A 21,911-nucleotide genomic window follows, 5' to 3' on the forward strand; every position below is an offset into this window, starting at 1 on the left:
AGTCCAACTCTCACACACAAACATGACTACTGGAAAACCATAGCTTTGACTAGACAGACTTTTGTTGGCAAAGTAATGTCTCTGCTTCTTAATATGCTATCTAGGTTGGTTATAGCTTTTCTTCCAAGGAGCAAGCGTCTTTTAATGTCATGGGTTCAGTCACCATCTGCAGTGATTTTGGAGCCCAAGAAAATAAAGTCTCTTACTATTTCCATTGTTTCCCCATCTAGTTGCCATGAAGTGATGGGACCATATGCCACGATCTTAGTTTTCTGAATGTTGAGTTTTAAGCCAACTCTTTTACTTTCTTCTTTCCCTTTCATCAAGAGGCTCTTTAGTTCTTCTTCACTTTCTTCCATAAGGGTGGTGTCATCTGCATATCTGAGGTTACTGATATTTCTCCCAGCAATCTTGATTCCAGTTAGTGCTTCATCCAGCCCGGCATTTTGCATGATGTACTCTGCATAGAAGTTAAATAAGCAGGGTGACAATATTCAGCCTTGACGTCCTCCTTTCCCAATTTGGAACCAGTCTGTTGTTCCACGTCTGGTTCTAACTGTTGCTTCTTGACCTGCATACAGGTTTCTCAGGAGGCAGGTCAGGTGGTCTGGTATTCCCATCTCTTTCAGAATTTTCAACAGTTTGTTGTGATCCACACTGTCAAAGGCTTTGGCATAGTCAATAAAGCAGAAGTAGATGTTTTTCTGGAACTCTCTTGCTTTTTCTATGATCCAATGGATGTTGGCAATTTGACCTCTGGTTCCTCTGCCTTTTCTAAATCCAGCTTGAACATCTGGAAGCTCTCCGTTCACATATTGTTGAAGACTGTACCCAGAAAACTGGTGATTCCTAGCCAGGAGACTGTAGTCTCAATTTTGTATGCAACCCTTTCTTTCATCCTGAATTACTGTGTGTGTCTGAGCAATTAACAACATCATGTATGTGAAACACCTAAAGGATGCCTGGCATACAGTTGTCACTCCATAAATGTTAGTACTCCTCTCTCTCCCACATTCCATCCTGCTCCAAGGCTGACACACAGAGGAGTTGGACGCATTCTACTGCCTTGGATTACACTCAAACCCTACTTGGCTTGGAAAAATGAGTAATTGCAAAAATTTGCTTATTTTCAAACATATGAAGAGTTTCTTTTTAAGAATAATGGCTCACATTTGAGCATTTATTATGTGCCAGGCACAAACTGGCTCACACGTCTTATTACATTTCATCCTCACATAACCCCATGAGGTGGCCCCGATTTTCAGAGGAATGAAGTTAGAATAACTTGCCCAAGATCCCAGGGATGGCCCAGAACCAAGCCAGGATCTGAACCTGGCAGGAGTGGACCCAGGGGTAATTAACAGAGGCCTTTGTCCCCTGAGTATCCCTCCCTGTGGCTCAAATGGGAAAGAATCTGCCTGCAATGCTGGAGACCTGGATTCAGTCCCTGGGTCGGGAAGATCCCGTGGAGAAGGGAATGGCAGCCCACTCCAGTACTCTTACCTGGAGAATCCCAAGGACAGAGAAGTCTGGCAGGCTACAGTCCATGGGGTCACAAAGAGTCAGACACGACTTAGCAACCAACGCCTTTCTGTCTCTCGTACCAGGGCCTGGTACAGGTTTCCTGTGACTTTTCGCCTGCTCCCACAGCCCTTCCTTTGAGCTTGGGTTTTATGAGGTTGAGTTTGTATTCACTTTTTCATTTTCCTCAAAGCATTTTCTCTTTGGTTCTGGTAGATAGGGATTGCAAGCAATAGAAGTGGGAGATGCAAATGAAAAAAATGGAGGATTTATCATAAGTGACAAGTCTTAGGGCGGTGTTGACCAAGCTAGAGACCAGGCAGTCCAATTATGACGGCACCGTGCATTTTCCTCTTTTTGCATGTAGATTTATGGCCCCATTGATCATAAATAGCTCTGGGTGGGAGGACAGAGACTTGCTTAAGGATATGTTGTTTCTGGGGAAATACACACACACACACACACACACACACACAACGATGTCAGATATCTGCTCGAGATCAAAATAATTTCCTTTTCTATTAACAGGATGGATCAAAGTTGGACAATCCCCAGCAAAAAAGGAACTTACAGTTTGGCTTCCTATTTGCAAAACAGCAAGCATCTGTCACTCAACCTTCTGGAAGGTTAAAATAAAAAGAGTTGATAAACTAGAGAGAATGTCTAAAATGTAAAAAGACTGGAAGGAAAGTGAGTGTAAATATTACATATATACGCATATAATAATTTCTACCTTTATTTGTCTATTTTATTTAACATTTTTCAGGATATGATTAAGCAGATGGCAGCATTTGCATCAAGATAAATATTGTTCAGTGATGCATATTTCTGTATACAAAGTGTAATGCACTGCTCAAGCAAAATAAAACTCCATTGAGAGTGTGAGAAAAACGAACCATCAATAAACTACCCTCTGTTCTCTCTGGTCTCAAAACATTTGGATAGAAAGAAAAGCTACGCCTCTGAGGCTGTTAGAACCAGAGGCGATCTGGATACAGTGAACCAATTTTTCAAAGTCACTGCCAATGTCTGAAAAAGTCCTGAGTTATCTGAGTAATGTGAAGTATGAGGAATTTCTGCTGAAAAATCAACATTTCAAAGGGGTCAGACAACACAGAAAGACCATTCTACTTTAAGCGTACGTACGTGTGTGTGCCCGTGCCTGTGTGTGTGTGTGTGTCAGGACAATAAAAAAGTAGGTTTCTTAAATGAAACTTACTGAGTAATAGTTTATCTAAGGACTCAAGCAATAATGTGAGGACTTCAGAGGATCACTGGAGGCAAGGGGAAAGAAAATAAACATTCATTACATTAACACACAGCTTCTTTCATTCTCCCCCAAATTGATTCAGAACCTATAGCGTGATCTTTCTGACACTCCCCTCGACGTTTTCCCTCCCTTTATAAGTGAGCCCATCTGTTTCTTACATTCTGAGATGACAGTAAAACCCAGAGCGTACTGGAGACCCGGTGAAGGAATGAGTGCCACAGCCAGGGAACTCAGCTGCCATCCGCCCAACAACTCTAATCTGTAAGAGCTTTGGGAGAGGCTGAGAGGCAAAGCCTGCAAATCTTTCAGGGAAATGCCCGTCTCGCCACCATCCGCAAGCTCTCTGGCTCTGTCTGCTTGAGAAACTGGGTGTTTCTTCTTGGCGTCTCAAAATGCACCAAAACGACAATCAGGCCCTTCCCCAAACAGAAAAAGTACAAATGCAGAAGCTCTGGAAAGGTGAGCACAAGGAAGCAGCGAAGTCTGGTTTAGAAAATAACCTGAACACAGTGTCGGCTTGACTCTCTTTGAGACATACCCACCACCACCACCACCACCAGTGCTGAGTCTCTGCATCCAAAAGCACAACTGCCCACCCCACCCTCTTCAGAGCACAGAGCTGAAACATCATCTCCCGAGCATGCGCCTCACCAGCTCTGTAAAGTCACGGGGAATTTTTTTAAGTCTCACTCCCCAATCTCCCTCCTAGGCATCATGCACCAGCAGCCTCCATGGGGTCTGCAAACAGACCGCATGGTCTGAGGGCCTCAGTGGCCTGCCCAAACGGCCTGGTCCTCTCCTCCTAGGCTGCAATCTAAGCTCAGGCAAAGCCAGACTTTGGGAACAGCCTGCCCCCTTCTGGTCTCCTTGAGCTCCGTGGAAGGGCAGGGGCTGGGTGGGCACAGCTACAGAAGGATGGGCCCCCGGCTCCACCCTGCAGGCCTGCGCTGTGATTACACGATCTGATAGGGCACGGGGGGTAGACATCATCGGGGAAGGGAAGAGCAAGGACACGGACGAACAGATTAAATATCCAGTACAAATCCAGGCGAGACGGCAGTGAACACCTGCATGGTAGACAGCCACAAACAAGGGGGGGAGGACAGAAAAAAGGGGCATAACAAATACACGTGTGTCTGTATCGGAATGAACTGAGACCCTGGGAGGTGTGTGCAGGGGGACAGTCACTGAACTTGCAGATGAGAGCAGAGTTGCAGAAAAGCGAAGCACCTCAGCTGCTGGAACCGGCATCCCAACAGGAATAGAAAAGGAAAAGAGGCATGCTCCTTCCTACCTTCCCAACTGCTAACCTCAGCGCCGCCCAGCTGGAGGATGAGAGAGGAAGACACAGAACTGCACACCCAGAGAGCGGGTGTGGATGTAGGACCCCAAATGTCAGAGACCCAGGGAGGAATCAGCCAACCAGGCTTGCTTCCCTCCCTCTACTTGTTTCAACAGGTGGTATGTGCATGGGGAAAAGCGCCTCCTGAAGCGCATCTGGACCCCAGATGCAAAGGATACAGTTAGCACCACACTTCCATGGCTATCCTACATGTTCCCACACTGGGCTAGCAGTGCCTGTCCTGAACCTCCTCTCACCCCACCTCCCCGGAGGGCTCCGACTCCAGAAAGAACTTCTAATTGCATTTCTGCCCAAACACATCACTATCCACTCCTGGAGTTCAAAGGCAGTCTCTGAGAGTACCCTTTGCTACAAATAAGAGGCATTCTGAACATTCTGGTTCCCCACCGGGACTCTCACTCCATCCTCCTCCCCCGGAATGAGGAAAAGACTTCTCCCTGCTACCCACACAGACCAGCCAGCAACGTGAAATGCCATCGCATCACGCCTTGGGCTGGCTCAGCCCACAGACACAAAGAACTGCACTCTGGCAAAGAAGGTTGCCTCTCTGCCTCCAAAGTTTGGCAGATCAAAGGGCATCATGCTGTGTCTGAAGGCAGCCTTCAGTGAAGGCTCCCAAAGTGGCAGGTGACAGAGACATGCATTCAGTGCCTAAGAGCCTGAAATTACCCCCTGGTGTCTAATGTCCCCGAGGGTTGGGAGAAGCTCCATGGGCAAGCGGCAGAGATGAAGATACAGACACATCATGAAGATACAGACATATCCGTAAGCTTGAAGACAGACCCGCCCACAGGGTGCTGAGACCCTGGCTCAAAGTTGGGGACTCTGACCTCTCCTGTGTGCTCTGAGTTCACAGGGCTAAGCAAGGTGGGCCAAAGAAGGTGCAAAAGGCCTCCCGGGAGAGGTCGGGGGCAGGGTAGAAGACACCCAGATGGCCCCAGAAGATATGCAGAAGGAACAGTTTCAGAGCTTGGATTGTTCACACCCAAGGAGGGCAAAGTAAACCCACAGAAGCCTAAGTTGAGGTGCTGTGATCTGATACACAGCTGGTGACAGGAATGAGCCACACACGAAGACAGAGAGCTGGACACAAACGCCTAGGAGAAGGGGCCATGCCCTGATACTGGAGACAGGGCACCAGGAGAGAACAAGGTTAGACATGGACAAGGGAGAGAGGAGTCTCAGGCATCCAGGGACGCAAAACAGGAGACTCAAAGTAAGACCGGGCACTGGAGACAGAGTCTTGACTCCGGGGCACGGGTGAGGACCTGGGACACTGATCCCAGACCCCTCTCAGGCCAGGCAAAGACAACGAGGCAGCAGACGGAGGACTGAGTGGTGTGTACCCAGCTAGGCAAAAACCAGAGATGCGCTGAGCACCACCGCCGGAACAGCGGCTGCGGATCCCGGCACGGTCTAGGCGCTCAGACCCGGGGCGAGGCAGCAACACCCACAAGCACAGAGCAAGTCGGGGCGCCCAGCTAGAGTGACGGGGACAGGCACCCAGCCAGGCTCCGGTAACCCCCAAAAGCGCCTCCTCTGGAGATAACTTCCCCAGACCCCCAGGGGGCAGTCCTCAGACTAGGGATGGGGCAGGGACCCAGCCCCGGCTTCCAGGGGAAAGAGATGTGGGGTCAGCAGGCTTGGCGAGTCCCGATCTGAGGAGCGGGGTTCAAGGGCTGGGGGGCGGGGAGCGTGGGGTCCGGCCGCCAGCCCTCCGGTTTCCCTCCCTCCATCGCTCCCTCCAGGACGCGAGCCGAAAGGGCATCTTACCAGCGCCCGCGCGGCCAGTGACCCTCGGCTGGCCGGCTGCTGTGCGCGGGGTGCTCCGGGGCCGCCTCCCCGCGCCCGCGCCGGGGGCCCCCGTCCTCCTCCGCCGCCACCACCGTCTCCTCCTCGGGCTGCAGCCGGCTCGGCGGGCAGGTCCCGGCGCTCGCGGCGCGGGGCCGGGGCCGGGGGCGGCTGCTCCGCACCGCCGGCCGCTGCGCCCCCGCGGCGCTCCCCTGCCCCGGAGTCGAGGCTGCTGAAATTCCACACGACCAGCGTCTGCAGCAGCAGCACGGTGAGCGCCGCGAGCAGCGCCGAGTGCGAGCGCCGGGCCAGCCTCCGGGCGCACGGCGCCGCCACCATCTTCGGAGCGCGGCGGGCGAGCGGGGCGCGGGGACCCGGGGCGCTCCGGGCCGCCCCCGCGCTCCCCGCGGCTCCCGCGGCCGCCGCCGCCGCCGCTTGGGCTCCCGCTCGGGCCGCCGCCGCCGCCTCGGCTCGCCGCTGCTCCTCCTCCGCCGCCGCCGCCGCCGCCGCTGCCGCCGCCGCCGCCTCCACCGCCGCGGCGCGGAGTTTTCAGACGGGCAGGGACCCGGACGTCACCAGGAGGAGGGGAAGGCGGGGAGGCGGGGAGCCGGAGGCCGCGGAGGGGGGCGGCGGGTGCGCGCGCTCGGGCGGGGCGCGCGGGGAGGGCGGGGGCCTCGGCCGCGGGGCTCGCTCGCCCCGCAGCCCCTGCCCCGGGCCCGGGGGCGCGAGGGCTGCGGGCACGGGGCCGGGGGCGACCTGGGCCTGGGCGGAGAGGGGCGGGCCTGGGGGCGGGGCGAGGGAGGGAAAAGAAGGAGGGAGAGGAAGGGGGCGGCGGCGAGCAGAGCGGGCCCCGGGTCCCGCGGACCCCGGCGGGAGTGGGTGGGGGAAGGGGGACAGTCCCCGCCCGCGGCCGAGGAGACGAGGCCGGAGGCGTGAAAGGAAGAGGGAGCTTGGGGTGAGGGCGGGCCCGCTCAGAGGTCGGGAGGCTCGGGGGTCCTGAGATCCAGCCTTCCATGTGGGAAGCAAGCACGAAACAGCTGAGTGGAGCGAGCTCCCCGCCCGGAGTTTGCAGTCCAGGCGTCTTCTCTGGGCAGAGACTGCTTGGCAGGTGGAGACGCGAAAAACGTGTCAGGAGTGTCTGAGCCAGGGAAAGGGCTCACGCGGCCGATCCCTGGATCCCTAGCTTGAAGGGGAGGGGAGGAGGCTACACTGGAGTGTACGTGACTCCTGAATCACACCCCGTCCCCTAGTGCCAAAGATGTGCTAAGTGCTTCACTGAGTCACTCCTCTGATCCTTAAGGACCAACAAGCCAGGAGACTTCCAAGCCCAGCTGGCAAACAAGTGCTTTCCTGGGGAGAGAGAGACTCCATGGAGTTCCTCAACCCTTAGGCTGCAAGCCCCAAAGGCTGGTCCCTGCCTTCCCCCAGGTCCTTCTCATCCACCCTGAAGCTCGCCTTCCTGACTGCCCAAGGCTCACCTCCTGAGAGAACAAGTGGGTCTTACCTCGCAAAGCCAAGTTCTTTCCCATCAAGGCTGGACTGTCCTGGTGACCTTGAGCGAGGAACTCCTCCCTGGGCCTGAGCGTCCTCCTCTGTCAATGAGGGTTTAGGCTCACAGATCCCAGTGGACTCAAGTTTCATCGTCAGCCATCTCTGACTCAGTCTTTCCAGTCTTTCCCTCCGGTGTCCTCTTGCCCAGCAGCCCTGAGCACGTGGTGAGTGCATAGTAGGAGTGGGTGTCCCAGATAAGACTCAGCGCTATCCAAAAACCATAGCAGATCAAACCCCCAGCTTGTGTATTGGGGACTCAGGGTGAAGGCTTTGCATCTTATCCACTGTGTTCTTCGACCTGATCCTAACTTTAAAGGGAAGAAAGTGAAAGAATAATGAGAAGGAGGCAGGGAAGAGATTGTTTCACTTGCTCAACAACAGTCTCTGAACATCAAGGCAAAGTGCAGGAATCCAAAGGTGAGTGAGGCTTAACCTCCCCTTCAGCAAGCCTGGAGTCTCGAGGAGCCAGTTGTGCATGTTGGTCACTAACTAACAGTGAGGTCAGTGTTGCTTTGGAGACGTGCACGAAGTGCTCTGGGTTCATGAGCGTGCAGTGGGGGTGGCCACTGAGAAGGTGCTTTCTGGATCCATGTAACAAGCCAACCCATTTCCCTGAACTGGCATCGTAAAATGCCAACTAGGGAGATCTAAACTCCAGACGAGGCTCAGCTTTCAGATTATCCAAGCCTGGCTGGGCATGTGGCCAAGCATAGAGGCCGCCCCCCTTGGGCTCAGCCCATCTAACCAGGAGTGAGATAGAACGGAGGCAAGCTTCTATGGTCACACAAGTCTTGGCCATCTATTTATCACCTGGGACTATTTTGGTTGCAAGTAATACAACATTTATTATGTCTTTAAAAATAGAGTTTACTGCATCATATAACCAAATGTTCCAGAGAAAAGGCATCAGGTGAGGTTTGATCCAGCAACTCAGAACTATGTCCTGGGACTGCTTTTCTTTCCGTCTCTCCTCTCTGCCTTTCATGAGGCCAGCTTCATCCTGAGTTTCTCTCTTCATGTCACAGCCTGGCATCAGTTGCTCAGACTAATTGTATCTTTTGTTCATTTCTAGCCCAAGAGAAAGAAGGTCAGGATTTCCCAGCATTCTCCTCAAAGGTCCAGATATTCTTTCTGATTGAGCCAGCTTCGGGTCACAGGTCACCCCTAAACCAAGCACTGTGGCCAGAAAGATAGAATGTGCTCATCAGCTTGGCCAAGGTCCCATACACCTCCTCTGGCACTGGGACAAAGCCAGCTTCCCTCCAACCACCCTATAGAATCTATAGGGATCAAGGTCTTACGGGAAGGTGGGAATAGGTGCAGGGAAGGTTGCTTCTACTCTATGAAGTCACTGTGATGCTTACCTGACTTGGACAGGCCACTCCTTTCCCAGGACTTCAGTTTCTTTAAAGCCAAATGAAGAATTCAATGAGATGGTCCCCAAGATCATCATGTCGTGTCCCCAGAACTCCTGCTTAGTATCTAAAGAGAGCTTCCCAGCCCAGCCGGGACTGCCCTGGAGACACTTGACATCCCTGCCCTCTAGCCCATCTTTGCTTCAGTGGTTCTGCTGCGTTTCTCCTCTAGGCAGCAGTGATGTTATCTGCTTCCTCCACGTGGCACAGTTTAACCAAAGGACTGTTTAACCACAGTCCTCTGGGGCCCACACTCTTGTTCAGCTCCCTCGAGAGCCACAGGCTGGAGTGAGGTTAAGGATCCAGCCCCCTGGGTCCCTGGAGAAAGAGAGAGTTGTTTGTTTATCTCAACTCATAAAATGCCACCCCAAAAAGAGGTTTAAAAGCTCCGGCAGGTTATGGATGCCATAAACAGCTTATGTGAGGTTTTTAGGATGAAAAATCACCTGAGATAGAGGGAATGGGAAAGCGAGATCCTAGGGACTATTTTCCTGTCCTGAGACAGATCAAGACAGCAGTACCTCCAGCATCTTTGTGGGGCCCAGGTAATGCCTAAGCGTCTGGCAGCAGCAGACTTTCACAACAGCAGCAAGTTTCTTGAGAATTTTAAAAGCTCATTCAGTCATTCAACACAGATGTATTGGACCCTGTTATGTGCTAGGCATCATGCTGGGCAAGTGTGATATAGAAATGCAGAAGATTCCCTAAGGAATTTTTCTTTTTAAGTGTGCTTCCTACGCTTGCATTAACTGAGAGCCAGCGCTCTGAAGAAGTTCTAGCTGATTTGTGGGATACCTTTCCCTACCCCATCCCTGAATCTTGTTTTATCACCACTTTTCAGTGAGGGGAGAGTAAATCAGTGAATCAGTAGTTCTGAGATCCTGGTTTTCCCAGCATGAGGCTAGGGGATGAGATGGAAACCGGTGGGGCAGAGTCGGGGGAGTCCTTACCCTCACGGAGCTGTCAAATAGATTGCCAGCTGTGCCGCTTTTCAACTGAGACTTTCGGCATCAGTTGTTTTGCTTCTTTATGCCTCAGTTTTTCATCTGTAAAATGGGTGCATCTGTGTTCAGTCCGTCCTGTCCAACTCTTTGCGATCACATGGACTGTAGTCTACCAGGTTCCTCTGTCCATTGAATTTTCCAGGCAAGAATGCTGGAGTGGGTTGCCATGTCCTACTCCAGGGGATCTTCCCAACCCAGGGATCAAATGTGAGTCTCCTGCCTTGGCAGATGGATTCTCTGCCACTACACTACCTGGGAAGCTCTGTGAAATGGATGGGGTGGGATGATAATAGGGCTTTACTCATAGATTTCTTATAAGGATTAAATGAGATAACGCATATAAAGTTTTTTTTTCTATAGAGATTGGCACACAGTAAGTGCTCATTAAAGGTAAGATATTATTCATTTCATTTGTAACAGTAGGGCAGTGTCTAAAGATATCAGAGGGAAAAAAGAGTAGTCAGGGAAAGCAGCCTGGAAGAAGTGGCACTCAACCTAGTCCTTGATTTGCATGGAGGATTGCCAAGCACCCCAAGGTTAGGGAACTGGTCTCATTCAACTCTGCTGTTTCTGGCACTTTCCATAATGCAGGGTAGAGTCAACTTTGGTTGAACAATGAACACCAATAACAGACATGCTGCTGGAATGAGCCTGGGATGTTCCTCCAGCAGCAAGACAGCTGCTGAGTGGAGCCTGATACCTGAAGTTCACAGACCCCATCACAGCAACTTTTTAGCTGTATGAGTTTAAACAAGTTGTTTAGTGTTACCAAGCCTCAGCATTTCCATTTGTAAAAGGTGAAGAAGACTAATATCCATGTCTTAAGGCTAGTGGGTGGCGCAGTGGTAAAGAATCTGGCTGGATTGCAGGAGACACAAGAGACTCAGGTTTCATCCCTAGGTCAGGAAGATCCCCTGGAGAAGGAAAGGGAAACCCACTCCAGTATTGTTGCCTGGGAAATCCTATGGACAGAGGAGCCTGGCGCCCTATGGTCCAAGTGTTGCAAAGAGTTGGACATGACTAAGCACACACACACAAAGGCTACTAGAGGACAGAGGCAGGGGAGTGGCATAATGCATTCCCTATAAGATATTGGTACTGACCACTGGCAGAATTGAAGGAATGTTAGCAGGCTGGTCTATAAAGGAGATGCCCTCCCTTTCTCTCCAGTAGTTCTGACGGAAGGTACCTGAGACTAGGGATTGACATGCCTTCTTCTAAATCTAAATAAACTTCAGCTGAATAATAAATAAAGTCAAATACATAATTTTTATTTTTTTGAAATCTTCATCATGTCCCTGTTTCTTTTTGGTTTATTGCAGAATTTATTTTGTTTACCCAAACTCTACAAATTGACTCTGACTTTGCTCTTAAAAAATTTAAAACCTCCCCTTAGGTTTCACTTCTGCTTCAGACAGAAATCATAAACAAGGGTCACCTGTTCCTGAATGTCAGTTAGAGAGTTATGCATGAAACATCCATCCATCGTCCTGCCCCCAAGAATTCCTGACTCTCCAACAAGCACGTGCAACCGCCAGGGTTCCTGGGCACGTAGAGGTCAGAAGAGCCAGGATGCTGAAATCCCCTGCCCCAGGGCTCCCCAAAACACATGAGGACATGGACACCCATCACCCTCAACCCCACCCAAGAGAAGGAAACGGCCTCTGATCAGACCACAGGCTGACGCAGGTGACATGCCCCGCTAGACGCCCAGCTGTGCTTCTGAAACCTGCGGCTTTTCCGGAGAACCGTCTGCCCACTGTATCAGCAGAGGGAGCTCTAGGTAGCAAATAACATTCCTCTGACAGTGTGTAATACTTGCCTGCAGATGAGATTTGCAGGAGACAACTAGAATAAGTGGGGGTCCTAACTGGGTCTGGCATCTGTCCCGTGTAGAAGAAAACCCCACCGATTTGCCAGGGTAGCATAGGGGTCGGGGTGGGGGGGTTGGTCAGGACTGGAGAGTGGTCTGAGAGAGGAAGAGACACCAGCTAAGGAAAGGATGCGTGACAGTCAGCCACCACCACCACTGCTTAGGGGATTATCTGACCTTGTTCTGTACCAGCCCTTTTCTCCACCCCGAGTCTTCTCACAGCCTTTGTTCAATACTATGCTGGGAGGGATTGAGGGCAGGAGGAGAAGGAGATGACAGAGGATGAGATGGCTGGATGGCATCACGGACTTGATGGACGTGAGTCTGAGTGAACTCCGGGAGTTGGTGATGGACAGGGAGGCCTGGCGTGCTGCGATTCATGGGGTCACAAAGAGTCGGACACGACTGAGCGACTGAACTGAACTGAACTGAGCCTCCCATTTATGTGATGGTTGAAAAGGGTCCAAGTCTCAAACTAGCTTGGCGGACTTTTTCTCTTCAAAATAAGCATATACTACGTGTAGTGCATGCGTGCTAAGTTGCTTCAGTTACATCTGCTTCTTTGCGACCCCTCAGACTGTAACCCTCCAGGCTCCTCTGTCCGTGGATTCTCCAGACAACAGTACTGAAGTGGGTTTCCTTTTCCTCTCCATTATTGGGTGTATTAGTGGTGCACGATCTGGTCCCTGGGGCTATAGGCTTAGAACTGTGGGAGGACAGCAGTGATGACAGTGGATGATGATATGATGACTGTGATGATGAGAGTTAGACATTTACGGAGCACTTATCATGTGCCAAGCCCTGTACGGAGAGTGTTAACAGTAGTAATCACCAAATATTTATCAAGAACCTATGATACCCAGGATGGTGCTCATGCAGGGGGCGTTCAGTGATGAATAAAACATGGAAGGTCCCTGCCCTCCTGGAGACTGCATTCTAAATTCTATGATTATACATGCAACCAAGATGAGCAAATAAATATGTGAACAAGTATTATCAGAGAGTAAAGAGTGAAGAAAAGTGTAAGGGGCTATCTATTAGAATGACCAGGATAGGGCAAGTTTCAACAGGCTGGTCAAGAGGACCTCACTGACAGGGTTCCACTGGAGTGTTTCAAGAACTGTCTCATGAAATCCAGCTTTAAGGGAATCTGATTTCTTTAAAGCTCCCTCATCTGTCGACTGAATAAATAAAGGTTAGATCTGTTTTTATCAAATGTGTATATATGCTCTTGTAACGTATAAGTGAAAAATGCTACCTAATTCATGGAAGTTCTTTTGTCGTTTTGGACTTTTTCAAACAATGATTAGTGAAAACTCGACAATTTTCCTGGGTATGATGAGAATATAGAATGAGTCAGCAAAAAGGCCATTAATAAAGTAAAAAGTTAAAGGGATACCATCTTACAAAAAAAAAAAAAAGGTTAGAAGACAACTCATTTGAAAAGACCCTGATGCTGGGAAAGATTGAAGGCAGGAGGAGAAAGGGACAACCGAGGATGAGATAGTTGGATGGCATCACCGACTCGATGGACATGAGTTTGAATAAGCTCTGGGAGTTGGTGATGGACAGGGAGGCCTGGCGTGCTGCAGTCCACACGGTTGCAAAGAGTCAGACACGACTGAGCGACTGAACTGAACTGCTGTATTTTATCTCAAACATTTTCTTGTCCAAATTCACTTTTGTTTTATCAACTTTACCCCTCTCAGAAGTTCAGTGTGTTGCCAGCGTTTCTGTCTAGTCCGTGCATCTTTAAGTTGTAGCTTCAGCCTTGTACCCCAAACTCATTTCCATCTTGTTTGCAGCCTCTGTTTTTCACCCTCATCTCAATTCACCTTGTACCTGTTGTTATTCCTTAGTGTAGTTCAAGTCCCTTTTGCTTGTATACCTCAGGAATCCATTTCAAAAAGACTCAAGGGAAAAGTGGATATGCTTCAGTCTGCAAGCTGCCTGACAAATACCTGTTCTTCTCTTCTTGTTTGATAAAAAGTCCTGATTTATTTAGGGTGATGATATGCCCAAGCAGAAAACAATGGTCCCCAACTTTCCTTGTAGTTTGAGGTGATCAAAGAAAGAGCAATAGATGTCTTTGTGGAGCTTCCAAGATATCCTTTGGGAGAGGGTGCTAAATCAGTTAGTGAGTGCCCTCTAATCCCTTGCTATTTCCATTCTTTCTGGAATGCAGAAACAATAGCTGGAACTCCAGCAGCTATGTTAGGACCATGAGGATAGAAGTCATTACTCAGAAGTAACGAGCCAGAAGGAGAGAATCAGCCTGGGTCCCTGATGCCTTTGTGATCTACTGCGTATGGCCCACCCTTGCTCCTTGTTTCAGACCTGAGAATGAAGCCTCAGGTGGTTGAAGCCACGCAAACTGGGCTTCTGTTTCTACAGTTGGTACACTGAGATATGGGATGGAATCGAACAACCTAACTGAAAGAAGGTTACGGATAAAGCTATGCCTTGGGAAGAAGCTGGAACCAGAGATGTGAACACACAGGTCTGTCTGAACATCTGTCTCTGCTCCTCTTTGAAAGCTTGAGTAGTTCTCTCTCAGGGCGAAGTGATGCCCTCCATGTTTAAGAAACACAGCTGCCCAGCTCTTGGGTGTCACGTCCCACGGCCGTCATAAAGGGACAGGTTCTCCTCTACAACCATGCGCCTCAGGTGGGCCCTTGAGGCTGCTCTGTCCCTCCATGTATTGCTAGTCCAGTTACTCTCCCATGCCCTTCGGTCTCTGATACCCCTCTCTCTCCCTCGCCTGCCTGAGGACCTGCTTCGTGGGTCACTGAAGAAGGAGAAAGCAAGCAGAAGAGGGTTCCCACAAGCTCCTTCTGCCTCATTTCCAGACTCCCCTGCATGTGCTTCGACTAAAGGTATTTTTTATTGGGGTATAATTGCTTTATAATGTTGTGTTAGTTTCTGTTATACGATGAAGTAAATCAACTATATGTATATATTTAACCCTCCCTCTTGGGTCTCCATTCCGCCCCCCTCATCACTCCCATCTGGGTCATCAGAGCACTGAGCTGACCTCCCGCAGGTCCCCATAGCTATCTGTTTCACACGTGGCAGTGTATGTATGCCAATCCTAATCTCCCAATCCATCCCGCCTTCCCCTCCCCTCCACGTCCACATGCTATTCTCTACATCTTCATTCCTATTCCTGCTCTGCAAATAGGTTCATCTGTACCTTTCTTTTTTAAGACTTCACATATATGCATAAATATGCAATGTTTGTTTTTCTCTTTCTGACTCACTGCACTCTGTATGACAGACTCTAGGTCCCTCCACATCTCTACAAATGACCCAATTTCGTTGCTCTTTATGGCTGAGTAATATCCCTTTGCATAGATGTGCTGCGTCCTCTCTATCCGTTCATCTGTCAGTGGACATCTAGGTTGCTCCCACGTCCTGGCTATCGTAAAGAGTGCTGCAATGAACACTGCGGTACATAATTCAAAAAGACACATACCGCAGTGTTCATTGCATCCGCCATGTTTTGGTGGACATGCTAGCCGGGCTCCTGGCTAGCCCACTCTCATTTGCCCACGAGACGCCCCTGTTTCTCTTGGTTTTTGGACATCACTCCACCACGTCCTTCTCTCGCCTCCCCACTCTCTAGAGTAGCATGCTTTTCAGGATTCAAACTTACTGCTACTTCTCTGGTCAAAACCAAAGTCCTCTCTTGGTCCTGCTTCCTCGTGTTTCTCTTCCCTTTGCAGCAGAAGTCCTCAGAAGAGTTGCCTAACTCCCTGTCTCCAGTACGCACTTCCCTACTTTCTCCTAAACAAGGTTCTTGCTCCCTGTCCTCCCCCTGGGCTTCACACACACAATGAAACTGCTCTCAAGCCCATCATCTCTCACCTTGAGCAGCAGCTCCCCTCCCTGTCGCTCACGCTCCTCTGTTACCCTGGCGTCCTTGCTGTCTCTGAAACACACCAGTCAGGCCTTTCTCATGACACCGCCCTGGTTATTCACTCTGTATAGAAAATTCTCCACCAGTTACAACCCTGCAGAGGATCTCTGCACACCTCCCTCCTTCACCCTATTCAAGCTTGTGCACCCACGTCAGCTCATTTATGCCTTTCTTGACTATCCTAGTGAAACTGCAGTCAACACTCCTAATCACCTTTACTGTAGCACTGATTTCCTTTTGTATAAAAATCATTTATGGAACCTCCCTAGTGGTCCAGTGGCTAAGACTCCAGGCTCCCAGTGCAGGGGGCCCAGGTTCAATCCCTGGTCAGGGAACTAGACCCCACCTGCTACAACTAAGAGTTCACATACCACAGTAAGACCAGGGACAACCAAATAAATAAATATTACTTTATAAAAAAGAAAAAATCATTTATTACAGTTTTTGCTTTATGACCATCTCACCCCATAGATTATAAGCCCCATGAGGGCAGGTATAATCAGTTTTATTCACTACTCTACTTCCAGCACTAAATCCTTGGCACATAGTAGGTGTTGAACTATATTTTAGATAGATCAATGAATTAATCACATTTTTAGACATAATCCAAAAAGATCTCAACAAGGGTGCTGAGTCCTGGATTGAGCCTGGCACTAGCTGGGACCCACTGGATTTAGTTACAAGAGTAGCAGTGTAATGAGGAGATCATTTGCAAGAGTGGAAAGTCAACCATGCCACAGATGTCAGATGTAGGGTATTATTTGCGGACAAGACTGTATCCAAACCATCCCAGTTTGGACCCTGAATCTGCTCCTTTTATCTTACCTCTGAAGCTGTGCAAAGTTGTTTCACATCCTTCTTAGCGTCCTCCGAGGGTTGCCTGGAGCTTAAATGAATGAGTTATGGTTAAAACTCACTTGAACCCGTGCCAAACACAAAGTAACACCAAGTTCAAAAACTGAAAACTATTAGGAAAATAATCAGAACTTGATGAAAAAAATACATATGTTTTTGAAGAAATCAATGCTCCTCTTTACCATATAAAGAAAAAAATAGAAATACAAATATATAAGGACAGGAGAAATTGCAACTTAAAAACTCAATAGATATGTACAGAAACAGACTTATATTAACGAAAGTATTGTTTTCTAGTACCCATGATATCTGAATATAAAGTCTCAACAAATGAAATAAAGAGATTTTATTCTAGCCAAATTCTCTCTGATAATAATTCAATAATATTAGAAATTCATTTCTTAGAACTTAAAAATTGAGACACACAATCTTAGACAACAAAATTCAATCTTTTTTAAAGCAATAAATAAAGCAACAGTTTATAACCGTCTATGAAATACAATAAAAGCTGGAGTCAGAGAAAAATTAATAAACTTCAATGCTTTACTGTAAAGAATCACTAATAAAACAATAAGAGAACTTGTTATAAACCCCAAGATGTTAGAATAAGAACAAAATACAATAAAACATTCTGAACAGCAAATTAATGCTTGTAAAATCTGATGTCATAGAACAGAAGGCACAAACAGCATAAAAGAAAACAAGCTCAAAAGCTCATTTTTGAAATACCGTATTGGGTGAAAGGAATCAAAAGGCACAAATTTCCAGTTATAAAATAGATAAGTCTGGGGAATGTATTGTGAAGTATGGTGCCTATAATTAATAATACTGTATTATATATTTGAAAGCTGTTAAAAAATTCAGATCTTAAAAATCTTCATTCACAAGAAAAAACAGTTATGACTATGTATGATGATGGATGGATGTGAGAGTTGGACTTTAAAGAAAGCTGAGCACCGAAGAATTGATGCTTTTGAACTGTAGTGTTAGAGAAGACTCTTGAGAGTCCCTTGGACTGCAAGGAGACCCAACCAGTCCATCCTAAAGGAAATCAGTTCTGAATATTCATTGAAAGGACTGATGCTAACGATGAAGCTCCAATACTTTGGCGAGCTCATGCGAAGAGTTGACTCATTGGAAAAGACCCTGATGCTGGGAGGGATTGAAGGCAGGAGGAGAAGGGGACGACAGAGGATGAGATGGTTGGATGGCATCACCAACACGTTGCACGTGAGTTTGAGCAAACTCTGGGAGTTGGTGATGGACAGGGAAGACTGGCATGCTGAAGTCCATGGGGTTGCAACGAGTCAGACAGGACTGAGTGACTGAATTGAACTGACTGATTGTGATGGATCATAAATAGACTCATAGTGATCATTTTGCAATATACAAATATCAACTCTTATGTTGTACACCTGAAACTAATGCTATACATATAATGTTATACATCAATTATATATCAATTTAAAATTTTTAATTGGAAAAATGAAAATATCAGATTAAACCCCCACATAAGTCTGACTCAGGAAGACAGTTTGGTCATATGAAATGGCTACTTTTTTGAAAAAAAAAAAAAATATATATATATAAAATGACTCTGGAAAAGGTAGAACATTGAAGGAACCAATTACTTAAAAGAGATGAAAAGTTTAGCATTCTAAAAGAGCTGCAGATCAGAGAGATTCTTAGCTGAGTTCTATATAATGTCATATGAAAAGCAAATTGCTCCAATTACCTTCTATTGAAGTATAATTGACTTATAATATTATATTAATTTCAGGTGTACGAGACAGTGATTTGATGCGTTACAGAGTGATCATCATGGTAAGTCCAGTTAATATCAGTCACCATACATATTGATTACATTTTTCTGCTGTACGTTCTATCCTGTGATTTATTTATTTGCATGTTTGTTTTCAGTTTATTTTGTTTCTTTAATTCAAGTATAGTTGATTTACAATGTTGTGTTAATTTCAGGTATATAGCAAAATGATACAGCTATGCATACATATATATTAATTGTTTCAGATTCCTTTTCCCAAAATAGTATCGTTCCCTGTGCTATTTAGCAGGTCTTTGTTGATTATGTATTTTTTAGTTTTATATGTAGTAGTGTGTGTATGTTAATCCCAAACTCCTAATTTTTCTCTCCCCATTCCCTTTTTCCCTTTGGTAACGTTAAATTTGTTTTCTATGTCTGTGAGTCTATTTCTGTTTTGTGTATAAGTTCATTTGTATCATTTTTTTTTAGATTCCACATGTAAATAATATCCTATGATATTCATCTTTCTGTATCTATCTGACTGACTTCACTTAGAATGATAATTTCTACGATGAGTAATATTCCATTGTACCAATATATTCATTCATCTGTCGATAGACATTTAAGTTGCTTCCATGTCTTGGCTATTGTAAATCGTGCTGCAGTAAACACTGGGGTGCACGTATCTTTTCAAATTATGATTTTCTCCAGATGCATGCTTAGGAGTTGGGATTGCAGGGTCACAGTGTACCTCTATTTTTAGTTTTTAAAGGAGCCCCCAGACTGTTCTCCATAATGGCTATACCAATTTACATTCCCACCAACAGTGTAGGCGTGTTCCTTTTTCTGCAAACCCTTTCCAGCATTTATTATTTGTAAACTTTTGATTAAGGCCATTCTGACTGGTGTGAAGGGATATCTTGTTGCAGTTTTGATTTACTTTTCTCTAATAATTACAGATGTGGATCTTTGTCTTTTGATCATCTGTATGTCCTATTTGGAGAAATGTCTATTTAGCTCTTCTGCCCATTAAAAAAATTTTTTTTTATATATTGAGCTGTATGATCTGTTTACATGTTTTGGAAATTAATCCCCTGTCAGTTACATCATTTGCAAGTATTTTCTCCCATTTTGTAGGTTGTCTTTTCATTTTGCTTATGGTTTCCTTTGCTGTGTAGAAATTTTCAAGTTTAATTAGGTCCCATTTGTTTATTTTTGCTTATATTTTATATTTCCATTACTCTAGGAGACAGATCAAAAAGATATTGCTGTGATTTATGTCAGACTGTTCTGCCTGTGTTTTCCTCTAGGAGCTTCATGGTATCTGGTCTTCCATTTAGGCCTTTAATCTATTTTGAGTTTACTTTCGTGTATGGTGTTAGAGAGTGTTCTAATTTCATTATTTTACATGTAGCTTATTTATTTTTTAACTGGAAGTTTGTGACTCTTAATCTTCCTCCTCTATTTTGCTCATCCCCACCGCCCCTCGCCCCAGCAGCCAACAGTTTGTTCCCTATATCTGCGAATCTGTTTCTGTTTTGCTCTGCTTGTTTATTTGCTTTGTTTTTAAAATTCCACATATAAGTGAAATCATACAGTATTCATCTTTTTCTGTCTGATTTATTTAAGTTAGCACTTTAGCCTCTAGATCTATTTGGGATGTTGCAATTGGCAAGAATTTATTCTTTGCTATGTTTTCCTTCGTCTGTCAGTGGACACTTCTGTTGCTTCCATGTCTTGGATATTGTAAATAAGGCCGTGATAAACTTTGGTGTGCACACTGCTTTCTGAATCAGTGTTTTTGTTTTCTTCAGGTAAATACCCAGACAGGTATTCAGTTCAGTTCAGTTCAGTTCAGTATAGCCCTTCTTTCACTGTTTCGTAAAGTTTACCTGTGAAGACATCTGGTCCTGGTTTTTGTTTTTTGGGAGATTTTTTTAAAATTACTGATTTGATTCCATTCTGAGTAATTGATCTGTTTATATTTTCTATTTCTTCCTGATTCAGTCTAGGGAGATTATATGTTTCCAGGAATTCATCCATTTCTTTTAGGTTGTTCATTTTACTGGTATATAATTGTTCACGATAATCTCTTGTGATCCTTTGAATTTCTGTGGCATTGGCTATAACTTCTTCTTTTTGATTTCTGATTTTATTTAATTGGGTCCTCTATTTTTTACTTGATGAATCTGGCTAAAAGTTTATCCATTTAAAAAAAATCTTCAAAGAGCCACTTCTTAGTTTCATTGTGTTTTTTTTTTTCTATTGTATTTTTTTAGCCTCTGTTTCTTTGATTTTTGCTTTTATCTTTATTATATATTTCCTTCAATTAACTTTGGGTTTCATTTGTTCTTTTTTTCTAGTTCCTTTAGGTGTAAGGTTATATTGTTTATTTGATATTTTTCCTGTTTCCTGAGCTGTTTTATAGATTTTGGAATGTTTTGTTTCTATTAACATTTGCCTCCATATAATATTTTCTGATTTCTTGTTTGATTTCTTCAGTGACCCATTTGTTGTTTAGCAGTATATTGTTTAGCTTCCAGATGTTTGTGTGTTTTTCTGAGGGTTTTTTTCTTGTAGTTGATTTCATCTCATACTGCTGTGGTTGAATAAGATGCGTGGTATGATTTCAGTGGTTTTAAATTTATTGAAACTTGTTTTGTGGCTTAGCATATGTTCTTTTCTGGAGAATGTTCCGTGTGTACTTGAAAAGAATGTGTGTTCTACTGTTTGGGGTTGGAACGCTCTGTATGCAGCTACTAAGTTCATCAGGTATAAGGTGTCATTTGAGGCCAGTGTTTCCCATTGGTTTCTTGTCTGGATCATCTGTGCGTTAGTGTGAATGGGGTGTTAAAGTGCCCTAGTATACTGTATTACTGTCAGTTTTTCCTGTTGTTAGGGTTTGATATTAATATTTTGGATATTTATTTAGATGTGCTTGTGTTGGATGCATATATATTTGTAACTGTTACATCTTTTGATGGATTTTCTGTATCATTATGTAATGCCCTGATTTGCCTGTGTTACAGTCTTTGTTTTAAAGTTTATTTTGCATGATGTAAGCATTATTTGCTACCCCAGCTTTCCTTTTTTCCCATTTACATGGAATACCTTTTTGTATCCCCTCACTTTCAGTTTGTGCCTTTAGATCTGAAGTGAGTCTCTTGTAGACATCATAAATATCTATACATCTATATGATATATATGTACACCTCTTTATAAATCCACTCGGCCAATCTATGTCTTTTGATTGAAGGATTTAGTTCATTTACATTTAAGGAGATTATTGGTACTGGACACATCTCCTAATTGAATGAGTGCATTACTCTACTTAATAAATGTTATGTAATTTTTTTAAAAATGTAATTATTGGTCGGTATGTTCTTATTGCCATTTTGTTCCTTGTTTTCAGGTTGCTTTGTAGCACAATTTTGTTCCTGTCTTCCTTTGTCTCTTCCCTCATGGTTCAATGATTGCCTATTTATGTTATGTTTTGGATTTATTTTTCAGATTTTTGGCTTGTGGTTACCATGAGGTTTATATGTAACGATATGGGGTTTTAAGTTGATGATCTCTTAAGTTTCAGC

At 45.9% G+C, this 21,911-nt stretch overlaps 1 protein-coding gene across 1 annotated transcript in view; it reads right to left on the reverse strand.

The window, feature by feature from the left end:
* XYLT1 (xylosyltransferase 1) overlaps positions 1–6,284 on the reverse strand; it is a 346,872-nt gene extending 340,588 nt beyond the window's left edge. Inside the window, exon 1 of the mRNA XM_068968807.1 lies at positions 5,928–6,284. Coding sequence (XP_068824908.1) covers positions 5,928–6,284 — 357 coding nt within the window. The remainder of the gene's footprint in view (positions 1–5,927) is intronic.
* Between the last annotated feature and the right edge of the window lie 15,627 nt (positions 6,285–21,911).

This window comes from Capricornis sumatraensis, chromosome 3, assembly GCF_032405125.1.
Source record: "Capricornis sumatraensis isolate serow.1 chromosome 3, serow.2, whole genome shotgun sequence".
In the NCBI taxonomy this organism is placed as follows: domain Eukaryota; kingdom Metazoa; phylum Chordata; class Mammalia; order Artiodactyla; family Bovidae; genus Capricornis; species Capricornis sumatraensis.